The sequence below is a fragment of the Balaenoptera ricei genome, chromosome 11, assembly GCF_028023285.1.
Source record: "Balaenoptera ricei isolate mBalRic1 chromosome 11, mBalRic1.hap2, whole genome shotgun sequence".
NCBI lineage: Eukaryota > Metazoa > Chordata > Mammalia > Artiodactyla > Balaenopteridae > Balaenoptera > Balaenoptera ricei.
In genome coordinates, this window is record NC_082649.1 from 95,726,571 (window position 1) to 95,738,977 (window position 12,407).

At 39.6% G+C, this 12,407-nt stretch overlaps 1 protein-coding gene across 1 annotated transcript in view; it reads left to right on the plus strand.

The window, feature by feature from the left end:
- Positions 1-327: 327 nt before the first annotated feature.
- The window catches only part of ARL8B (ADP ribosylation factor like GTPase 8B), a 61,478-nt gene continuing 49,398 nt past the window's right edge, over positions 328-12,407 (plus strand). The window contains 3 exon segments of the mRNA XM_059940231.1: positions 328-448; positions 450-482; positions 484-663. Coding sequence (XP_059796214.1) covers positions 365-448; positions 450-482; positions 484-663 — 297 coding nt within the window. The 5' untranslated portion in view covers positions 328-364.

Below are 12,407 nucleotides of genomic sequence, written 5' to 3' on the forward strand. Positions count from 1 at the left end.
AACATACTAGGGTTTTCACTTCCCTACTGATAAATACTTGTGGCTTCCATCTTTTGTTATGTACGACAGGGATTTCCATGCTGTATCCCCAGAGTATTGAAGTCTTTCTGCACAGAGCGGACTGTCAATAAACAATTGTAGAGAGGATGAAAGATGAATGAACCAATATGAATGAGCCAAGGAGTGTAGTAGGAAAGGAGCCCAAGGGCGGCTCGCAGGTACGCGGTGCTGCACGGAGGCCCCACCAGGTGGCGCTGTGGGCGGCGGGCGCGCCTGGCCGTGGGGTTGGGGGTGGGGGCCCGCCGCTCTTGCCGTGGGCGCAGACGGCAGCGCGGGGACGAGCGTGGGGGGTAGGGCGAGTCATATGACCCGTTCGGCTTCCTGGCTTCGGCCGCCGCCGCTGCCAGCCCGTGCCCGCCAGCGTCGCGCCGGGGTCCCGAGGAGCCGTTTGGGGGGTCCGAGCCGAGGCCCACTTGTGTGGAGGTTGTCGCCGCCGCTGCCTGCCCGCTCGCCTATCCGTCCTCCCTCCCGGCCGCCATCATGCTGGCTCTCATCTCCCGCCTGCTGGACTGGTTCCGCTCGCTCTTCTGGAAGGAGGAGATGGAGCTGACGCTCGTAGGGCTGCAGTACTCGGGCAAGACCACCTTCGTCAATGTCATCGCGGTGAGTGCCCTCCCGCTCACCCGCCCGGGGCGCCGCAGCCCGCGAGTCCGGCGCGGGGTCCGCCCGCAGGCCCGGCTTGAGAGTCCTCTCAGCGCGGCGGGGCTCTTGGGAGTGTGCGTGTATTGGGGGAGGGAGTAGCGGTGCTTGTCACCTCCCCTAGGGTCAGGACTTGGAGCTTCGCGTGTGTTGGTGGCTGAAGTGTAGCGCTGAGATCGGCAGCTGAAGGGTTAATTCCATTTAGTTGTCTTCTTCCAAGCGCCGTGTTCTTATCGCGGCCGGGGTTTGGAAAGGGTGGAATTGGGCTTGTCACATGTTTAAGGCGCTTGGGGGATTGGGGTTTCCTTCGGGTTTGGTCTGTGAGGGCAGCGGAAGGGTTAACTCCAGCTTGTCACTTTCCTGAAGGGTGGGATTTGGCGAGTCCGTGTGTCCCGTGAGAAAGCATAAAAATTGAGATCCTCTCAACTAGCCACTCGGGACGAAGAGCTCCGATGTAGGAAAGCAGGGGACCGGTGGGGACTCATTTCCTGAATTCTGTGGGCAGCTTCTCCGCTGTAATGCAGTTACTGGTTTTCACCCGTTTCCCGAGGGGCCAAGATCAAGTTGATTGTGCTGCGCTCACCGGTAAAGCTGGGGAGAGACATTTCCAGCTAGTCCAAAGTAGTGCACAGCTTTTATTTTATATTACTTTATTCTATACTTTATTTATCTAATTGAAGTATAATTGATTTATAAATGCACAGCTTTTATTAAGCCGAGCAGTGAGGGGGTCTCTGCATTTCTAGAGCTAAATGTCCTCATCTAGGGGGTAAGATCTGCAGCCAGCGTAAAGTTAAGTTAACTACGTTGAAAAAGCGGGGGTGGTCTTTTGTGTTGGTGCTTCTTAAATGAAGGGAGGGGAAGGGTCTGGGCAGGAACATAGTTTATTCCACGCCCAGGAAATGGGTGTCTGGGAGGGAAATTGCCCTGGGAACCCATACACAATGTGGTGTTTATTCAGCAGTGATTGAGGGGAAGGAGGATGATTCAATTTTGCTTGTTTGGTTGGCTGGGGAAGGAATAAGAGCGAAAGATTCTCATCAATCTTTATTTACAGACCAGGAGTTGTTGTGACTCAAGTCTTAGCTGATACGGGCTTGTGCTTGTCCAGCTACTCCAAAGAGAGATGGCAGCAGTTCCTCCACCGTTTAGATGATGGGTGAAAAAATAGGCGACTAGCTGTCCAACTGGTTGGGTTACTGGAATTATTCAAACACGCCTTCCTTGTTGGAGAACACAACTTGTGTAACTTGTGACTCTTAGTCCTTGCAGTTATAGAGCAACAGGAATGAGTAAGACTTGGAGAAATAGAGATCAGCAGAAATCCAGACTTCCTTTGAGGAATGTTGCATATAAACCTAAAGAAAATTTGCCTACTTTTTTGGCTCTTTTTGTATAATATGATTGGGGGGGTGCTTGAGATAACAATTTTTTCAACAGTCATAGAAAAGTGGAATGTGTATCTAATACCACTAAAATTAGTAAGGAAAAACGTCGGGCTAAGTATCCATATTCGAACTTTTATATGATGTGGAAAAGATCAGCCTGAGTGCAGCTGAGCTCATTTAACTGTAAATTTTCTGGTATTCCTTTGAGATAAGAATTGGTGTCTCCTCCTAAATTCTATCTTTTTGACAAAACTGAATTAATTTATTGTGTATATAGGTGTATTATTACAGTCAGTCTTGTGTGTTGCAGAGAAGTAGTTATTCTTGGGAAACCTAAAAAAAGTTTAGTAAATCTTTGAGGAACTTCTAAAAATACAAGCTTGATTTTCATGCTTATGTTTTCAGTAGGCAGTGTAGCTTAATATAATGAGCATGAACTTTGAAGTCAAGCATCCCTGGGTTTGCAGTCTGGCTCTGCCACTTAGCAGCCTTGTATCCTCTTTCAGTCCTTGATTTCTCATCTATCAAGAGGAGATAATAATAGGTTTCTTACAGAGTTGCTGTGAGTACATGAAATGACAGATGTTAAGTGACTCACATCATGCCTGCCTATAGAAGGGGTTAGATAAATGGTAACTGCTGTTATTATTTGTAGTGGGTACACTCGTTTAATGCAGAAACGATATTTTGAAAAATATTCAGAAAGGAATTAGCTGGGGTCATTTCTGTCTTTGAATTTGTGTATGTATCCAAATGTGGAGTGCGGTAGTGGATTCCTAGATTGTGGCAAGTAATCACATCATGTCCTTCCTCTTCCCCCCTTTTTTGCATTAGATTATTTTAACATCTGGAAAGCTGTTGAACTCAAAGTGAACTATTATTTTAACGTTAGACTCTTCGTTGCGTTTTGTTTTGGCCACGCGATGCGACTTGGGGAATCTTAGTTCCCCGACCAGGGATTGAACCTGGATCTTTGGCAGTGAGAGCTCTGAGTCCTAACCCCTGGACCGCCAGGGAATTCCCTATACCATTCTTTTTGAATGATATGATGTGGGTAGGTTCTGTTAAGAAAAAATCGTGACAGTAATTGCCCGTGGCCTTTAAGATGCTGGAAAAAAGAGACGTCAGTAAATTTCATGCCTTTTTTTAAACCTCAGACTCTAACCTAATCTGTGGTTCTTATAGAATATATTGAGGTTGAGGAAAAAGTTAGTAATTAAAAGTGAATTTACAGAGTTTTAGATAGAAACAGTGTGTCCAAAATAGTAAATTTCGCTTTATCTTAAAAAAAAATCAACTGCATTATTCTTTGTATAAAGTGTTTGATTTATAGACTCAGAAATTCAGCCCATTGAATACTATGTGTTACTTTAGAAAGTTGGCCGTTTATTTCTCAAATTCAACAAGTAACTTTCCAGGTGGGAAAAGCTTCAGGTGAAGCCAATTTTCTTAGGTAAAAATCAACTTTTTGTAAACATCTAATTAAAATGTGTCTGTATTTCCTGCCTTAAAAGTTAAGAAAACTTTGAGTGATGTCATTTAACTTACTCAAAAGGTTTGTGAAGCTGAGTTACTTATATGCAGGGTTTGGTCCATTCTGAAATTAGGCAGTTTGCTTACGGAGAGTTTCAGTCCTCAAATTCATATTCTTATGGTTTCAAACCCCAAATGATACTTCATGTTATCTAATGTTTTATGTAGAGACACCTAATATACATAGTGTTCTCTTTGTTTGGAACATTAAGAAACACCTCTAGTCTTTAATTTTTTTGATTAGTGTTAGGAAATGAAATACAGCCCATTGCTAAGTATTATGGCAGTTATTACATAATAAAGCACGTGTCTTGTATGTGTAATATATGTTGAGTAATCTTTATTTTTAACTGAGACCCTTAGATGGATTATAGGATACTTATGAAGAAATGTTTAATAGGATTTACCAAAATGTTATGGGATAAGTTTTATAGACATTGTGTATATTTGAAATTAGTAGTATTATAAAAATTTGTCTACATTTTTGTGAAGTGTCGATAGCTGAAAGGTTAATCCAAGGAAAAGTTTATTACTGCTGAGAATTAGGAAAAGGAGATATTTGGAAAGATTGTAGAAATCTGGGCCTAGAATAATTTTTTTAAGAGTTTGTAAAAACCTTAATTAAGTGGTCTAATTTTACCCTCATTTTATAGATGTAGCTAGGAAATCCAGAAAGGTTAAGCGAAATTCCTAAGGCTAATTAGTAGCAGAGATAAAATTAGAACCCAGGGCCAGTGCACTTTCTACTTATCTGCCTCTGTAGATCTACCTGAGGTTAGAACCATAGAGCTGTGAATTGGGAGCTCTTAATCCTTTAAACATCTTTTTTGAATGTAAATATACTCCTCTTACAAATCTGGATAGCATTTTAGATCCAACCTTCTTAAGCATATTGACTAACGTTTGAGGAATATACACACACACACAGTGTTTGTGTGTGTGTGTATTTGAGGACATGAATTAGAGGAAAGAATGATAATCTATGGAAAGTAGCAGTAGTGGAATATTATAATACTGTGTTTGGACATTTAAATAACTGGCTAACAGGCATTGTTGGGTTATTGAACTACATTTAATATCTTTTAAGAGCAGAAATAGTTCTGTGATCAGAGTGCTTCTTATTGAATTACTTTGGGGTAAGAAGAGCAAAAATAGTTTTTAAAGAAAACATGGTCACCTGTAAAGTTTAGCAAATCTGAAACTTGACTGTAGGAGCTGGCCTTCCAGTGAGGTCATCTTCAGATACAGATTCAGAGTTGTGGAACAGGAGGCACCCTGCCAAGGAGCATTTCTTCAAAGTTCTTTACCCCCTTCCTCTTTCCCATTGTGTTTTCCATGCAGGCTTAGAATCTCAAAGCAAAATGTTCTCCTTAAGAAGCTGTTAATAGTGCATTAGGCACTTTAAATTACTAACTTAGAGGATATTTCACAGCTTAAAGCACTACGTTTCTCAGAGGTAAAGTGGAATGTCAGTGAACATGGATATGAAATGCATTGCACCTATTAAAGAATAGTTATTTACATATTATTTTTAGAAGATCTTTTTTTTCCTAGTTATCAAAATAGCACAGGGTCATTAGTAGAAATTTGAAAAGAATACTATAAAATAGAAGAAACCACTTGTTATCTCCACCATCCAAGGTTAACTACTGTCAGCATACCAGAGTATTTCCTTTTCATTTTTTTAAAAAAACAGTATATATCTAAATGGCTAAAAAAGTCTTGAGATACTGTTTATAATGTTTGTATCCTGGTTTGTTTTCTTTTAATTACAGTGTACACATTTTTCTGTGTCTAAAACCATCTTTAATTTCTTCATAATTTATCCTGTTATAGCATATCTTGTGGATATATCATAATATATTTGATCATTTCCTCATTATTGGACAGTTGAGTGGTTTCCAGGGTTTTGCTGTTGTACATCAGTTTGATCTGCATTTCCTGAGGATGGGTTCCAGAGTTGGCATCACTGGGTCAAGGGTATGAACATATTTCATGTCGAATGGCCAAATTGCTTTCCAGAAAGTATGCATTCCTACTGAGAAGGTCTTCTGAACAAAACTTGGACTTCATTTAAGCACTTTGTCCTGTGGTATTTTTAGGGCATACTTAGTTTTGTCGGTAAGGTAAAGTTAACCAGCAGTATTTTTAAACTATCCTATCAGATAATTGCTCTGTTTCTTTGTTTAATGTTTTAAGAAGTACCTATTTATGCTTCAGCAACTGCTAAGACTGCGACTATAGAGAACATAATTCCTTTTTCAATTTTCTTTTTACTGAACTTTGCAGGCAAGCCTTATAAATACAGCTCATCCCCTTTAGCTATCACAGCCTAATTTGTTTTAAACTTCCTGGTGGGTTGCATTAGGGGTTTGTGTTCCAGAATTACGGCATGTTTCCGTGCAGTCCTTACCTAATCTTGCCCTGTTATAGTGGGATGCTGCTCAGTTTTTTTTTGCGGGGGGGGGGGGTGTATTAAAAGCAATTTTTCCTAAACCAGAGTCTAAGAAAGTTTGCCAGGTAGACCACTTTTTGAAGCTATAGCGTATGAAATTTTTAAGTTTATAACTTGAGTATCACTTACACTTGTAAAAGTTGATTCATGTCTTTTGAGCTCTTGTATGAAAAAAACAAAGGAAAAAAATATTAACCTGTCTGCTGCATAGGTCAAAATCAAACAATAATTTAAGGCATTTAGTTTTTCTGAGACAGGACAAACCAAAATTGAAATCTGTAATGGAGTGATTTGAGTTAATTTCTTTCTTCAAAGTAAAAACCACAAGTCTTACATTCTATTGTGCTATTTTTTTAAAGGTTACATTGGTTTTTTGTTTTTAATAAATTTATTTATTTTATTTATTTATTTTTGGTCGTGTTGGGTCTTCGTTGCTGCGCCCGGGCTTTCTCTAGTTGCAGTGAGCAGGGGCTACTCTTCATTGCAGTGCGTGGGCTTCTCATTGTGGTGCTTCTCTTGTTGTGGAGCACGGGCTCTAGGCATGTGGGCTTCAGTAGTTGTGGCTCGCAGGCTCTAGAGTGCAGGCTCAGTAGTTGTGGCGCACGGACTCAGTTGCTCCGTGGCATGTGGGATCTTGCCAGACCAGGGCTCGAACCTGTGTCCCCTGCATTGGCAGGCGGATTCTTAACCACTTTGCCACCAGGGAAGTCCCGTTATATTGTTTCCTAAATTAGATATTGGATCTTGTTTTTGGATCTGATTTCATAGTTTGCCCAATTTTATATAATAGAATAAGATTCTTATTTCATATCCTGACAGAAACTTTTTTAAAAAATTAAAATATTAGTAAAGCTTTAGGGTTCATTTAGAAATTGTCTTTAAGAATACTGTATTTTTAAAAAATTATAATACTGGCAAAATAATTTTAGGATTCAGGTATCTAAGTAGTGACACTTCTCTTGAAAATTGAGGCCTTTCCTCCTAAGCTGGGCTAGAAAAGTAATCATTTGTTAAAAAAAAATTGAATGATGATTGGCAAAATGATTCTAAAAATGTCTTTTGTATCAATTTACTTGATGACAGTTACTTAGGCATCTACCAAAATAGTGTTACTGTAAGAATGTATTTTGAGCCTGAATTAGTTGGTATGTGAATGTGGTATGGTTGAGTTTATTTGGAATACATACAAGTGGCTACATGAATTAGAATGCATGGAGGTTGGGAGTTGAAAGCCAGACTGTTTAGGTCCAGATCCTGACTCTTAACACCTGTGCTATTTTTGGCAAGTTATTTAACCACTCAGTATCTGCTTCCTTACTTGTAAAATGGGAATAATAGTAGTTTGTATGTCATGGAGTTATTATGGGTTTATACTTGTAAAACACTGAGCGGTGATCAGAATAAGGCATGTGTTAGCTGCTGGGTTACCATAATGTGATCTCCTTGAGAGCAGGGAGTTCTCTCTTTTTTGTTCACTGATGTGTTCCAAGTGTCTTAAACAGTTTCTGGCATATACTAGGTGCTAACATGTATTTTCCAATGGACAAATATTACATTTAAAATATAAAATTAAGAACAAATGTCTTTATGAATCCATATTCATATTTCAGTATGCAAAGTGTAGCATAATGTTAGGAATGAGAGTTTTGGAGTCTGACAGATTTGGATTTGAGTATTGACTTGGCTATATATCACTTGTATTAGCATCTGTGTGTTTCATTTTTTCCTCCTCTGTAAAATCTAGATGGTCAAAGAACTGCCTCCTGGAGTGGTTTTCAGAATGACATGAATGCATGTAAAGTGCTTAGCACTGTGCCTGGCACAGAGGCATAGAGAGCGCGCTAAATGGTAACTGTTATGTGTCAGGAGTAACGTTTGATGTAATCATCAGCCTTTATGCTCAATTATCGTTTAGATTTCTCTTAATTATATTTAAATATTTGTAGCTTTTGTTTAGGAAGTAAGGTTTAGTTTTGTTTAATTCTTGGAAAAGTTTTGAGCACGTTATATTTTATCATGTTGAATTTTTTTGATAGCTGAGATGGGCTGGTAGAAAAAATGTTGTAGCCTCCTGGATAGGCTAGTTGTTTTTGATGGACCTACTCATATAATTCTTCCTTTTAGAAAATGAGGTTAGTAGACTTACGTACTTCTCCTTGGACAGTGTGTGTGTGTGTGTGTGTGTGTATAATTGTATTATTTGTTATGGAAAGAATTTACAGGGAATTGGAAATATGAGTTGTTCTTTTGTTTGTCCCACCACTGACTAATGGCAGGACTGTGGGCAAGTCATTTAACTTCTCTTTTTGGTTTTGATGCTTGTGAAGAGTGAATAAGCACTGACAACCTTATTGTTTGAGAATTTAGTGGTGCTTTCCTATACCTGGAATTGGAACTCTTACTCATAGATCAGAGAATAAAATGAAAGTATAAAGGCTCCAGTAAAAAATGCCAGTTATAAGATTCCAGCCTCTTGCCAGAAGAAAAACTGAGGTGGTTTGCTGCTTTATTTAAGAGGTGGAAAGGTAGACTGATCCCAACAGGAAGAAAAGAGTGATCCTTTTGAGTAGTACCTGCCCTCTAGAATTCAGGTGTCCTGTACAAATGTATGCTCAGATGAAATTTTAAAATTTGTATTAGACCATAGTAGTGCTTTTTGTGTGTGTTTGTTGTAATCTTTAAACCAGGATTTAAGATCCAGGTGGATTTTAGTCACTGTTGACAGCTGTAAATTTGCAAGCCCCAGCAGGCACTGTGCTGTGTCTGTGTTGGCCTGTTCCCCTAGATGAGAAGTGGGCTCTGCAGACTGCATGCAGGCTGGGCCGGAAAGGGCTTTTGGCAGTTTCCTCTCTTAAGGTGGCTTAAGGTCTGGTTTAGACACTCATCACTAGGCTACTTTTTCTTTACTTTTTTCTTGAAAGCTCATTTTGTCTGGAGAATGGTTTAACACAAATATATAGATTTGATCATTTCTGAATAGTTTCTATCAGAGGAAAAACTGGGAAGTGGAGGAAATTGACTTTTTTCTCCCTCTAAAATCTACCTGTTTCACTCCAGTAGCTGTTGGTTTCCTTATTTTGATCTTATTATTTCTTCATTCAGTGGCTGAATTAAAAAACTTAAAACGTTTAAAAAAATACACAAAATCCATATTGTTTAAAAAAATAGTGTGGATATACAGATTGGAAAAAATAATCTTTAATACCATTAAGATTTAATCACTATTAATATTAAGCTGTATATCCTTCAAATTTTTTCCTCTCCCTTTATATATACAAATATCGGCTTTTTTTTTTTTTTCATTTTATTTATTTATTTTTGGCTGTGTTGGGTCTTCGTTTCTGTGCGAGGGCTTTCTCTAGTGGTGGCAAGCGGGGGCCACTCTTCATCGCGGTGTGCGGGCCTCTCACTATCGCGGCCTCTCTTGTTGCGGAGCACAGGCTCCAGACGCACAGGCTCAGCAGTTGTGGCTCACGGGCCTAGTTGCTCCGCGGCATGTGGGATCTTCCCAGACCAGGGCTCGAACCCATGTCCCCTGCATTGGCAGGCGGATTCTCAACCACCGTGCCAGCAGGGAAGCCCCAAAATATTGGCTTTTAAAAAATTGATGTATTTGACATATAATATTATATTAATTTTAGTTGTATAACATGATTCTATGTTTGTATATACTGTGAAATAATCACTACAGTAATTCCAGTTGACATCACTACCATACATAGTTAGAATTTTTTTTCTTGTGATGATTACTCTCTTAGTAACTGCAAATATACAATACAGTATTCTTAACTGTAGTCACTTTTCTGTACATTACATCTCATGACTTATGTATGTATTTTGTAACAGGAAGTTTGTACCTTTTGATCTCCTTTCACCTATTCCAGCCCCAATCTGTTCTCCAGCTATGAGTTGGGATTTTTTGTGTTTTGTTTTAGATTCCATATATGAGTCTTTCTCTGTCTCACTTATTTCACTTAGCATAATGCCCAGTATATGCTTTCTTGACAACATTGATGGGATCACGCTGTACATACTGAGTGGTCTCGTGTAGTCTACTTGATTTACCTACTTTGATGGCTAATAGGCAACTCACGTTCAGTCAGTTCAAGACGGAATTCCTGATCCCTTCCTCTCTCAATCCAAGGAACCAGCATCTACCCTTATCTTAAAAATATTTTTTTTTTTTTTTTAAAAAGAGGATGTTACAGGCTTTAATTAACCCTTATGTGTACATTTTGGTTACAGGCATGATTTTCCACTGTTGAGTGATTGAAATGTCGGCGCCTAAAACTTTCATTTTGTAGTTTTCTTTGGAGTTCCAGGAAGTGGGCCAAATGATTTGACCAGCTTTAACCTTTACATTTTCCTGTCATCCTGTCTATGGTAGGTATCTTCTCCAGTCAGGATTGATCATATCACCTCCGTTGTAATTTTCACCACACTTACCACCATCAGAGATTATCTTGCTTATTGTCTTCCATCTGTTTTCTGAATATAAGTTCCATAGGGGCAGGGCTTTTTCCTTTTTTCATTGGTGCATCCCAATGCAAAGAACAGTGCCTGGCACATAGTAAGCTCTCTAAATGTTGAGTGAATGAATGAATATAACAGCAAAGTAGTATATCCTTTTATACTCAAACTGTGTGCAAGGCATCATGGTAGGAGATGATTCATAAATGTGTCAGACAAGGTTATTTGTGGTAGGGTATTTGCCTCATAGTAGCCACGTATAGGATAGAAATAGTAAGTACCTTAAAATTGGCACGTAATGTTATGGGAAATCTCCCCACCGTCACGGAAGACGTCAGGGGAGTTTTAGAAAGGCAGTTTGCTGGCTTTGGGTGGGACTGTGTTGAGAATGGCCTTGGAGCTGAGCTTTGAGTAGAGTGGTTTTCATTCATTCAGTGGATATTTGAAGCAGTGTTCTAGGCAGCATACGTATAATGAAGAACAAAAGAGATATGGTTCTTTCTGTTGTGGAGCTTCCAGTGCCATGAAGGAACAGTAGGAGAAGCAAAGGAGAAGCAAAGACACAATTGAGGGCAAGAACTTTTGTCAGATTGAGTGTAACCTGCATGAAGGAAAAAAAACCCAAAAGGCTAGAAAAATAGGTTGAATCAGTTAACACAAAGCCTTGAGTAAATTTGAATCTGTAGGCATGGGGAGCCATTGAAGATTTTTGTTCATGGGAATGGAGACCTGTGTTTCCAAAGGATTAATTTAGTAGCAATATAGAGACCATCAAGAAGGAAATTAGTTACAGAAGTCTAGTTGAGAGATAATTAAGTGGGGTGGAGAGTAATGGAAAGTAGTGAGCTTTATTATGGAAGTGGAGTGGGTACAGTTGAGCAGTTGAATCAGATGTACAGGGCAAAGGGGAATTTGTAGTCAAAGACTTTTTTAAGGATATAAGTGAATGGTGGGGAATGTGATTGTGTGATCAACAAGTAGCACATATTGGGGTAGAGAAGGGGGAATGGGTGAAGAGAAGGGGATAAGTTGAGTATAGAATGTATTATATAATTAATGATATAAAGGGAATGCTGTTTGGGAAGGGAATTAGTACTATATTTAAGTACAGTGGCACTAAAACTGAGAATTGAAATTTCATCCAAAGTCTTGCCAGTGTTTTGTATGCAAGGACCAAGCAGAGTATTTCCACTCCTTCAGAATTGCAGTTGGACTATCTTTTTTTTTTTTTAATAAATTTATTTATTTTATTTTTGGCTGCATTGGGTCTTCGTTGCTGTGCGTGGGTTTCTCATTGCGGTGGCTTCTCTTTGTTGTGGAGCACGGGCTCTAGGCATGCGGGCTTCAGTAGTTGTGGCACGCGGGCTCAGTAGTTGTGGCTCATGGGCTCTAGATTGCAGGCTCAGTAGTTGTGATGCACGGGCTTAGTTGCTCCGCGGCATGTGGGATCTTCCTGGACCAAGGATCGAACCTGTGTCCCCTGCATTGGCAGGCGGATTCTTAACCACTATGCCACCAGGGAAGCCCCAGTTGGACTATCTTGGTTTATTTTTGGTGCTTAGGTGCATTAATCTGTGCCCAGAATGCAGACCTTCCATAACAGGTCCTTTACGCAGCTGAATGAAGGCTGTGTGTTCAGAGTGACTCATACTCTTTTATAGTCTTGGATGCCCTTGCTACTTTGAATAGGAATGTTTCTATCCCTGCAACATGTCTGGTTTAGTGTCTTTCTACTGAAGAGAAAAGTTGGTATGTGTAATTTGTTTTCTTTAAACATAAGGAGTATCCGATCTGTTGAGATTTTTCCTTAACGTGCTGGGTAAGCTTGTAGATAGTATTAGGCTCAGAATATCATTTTTTCT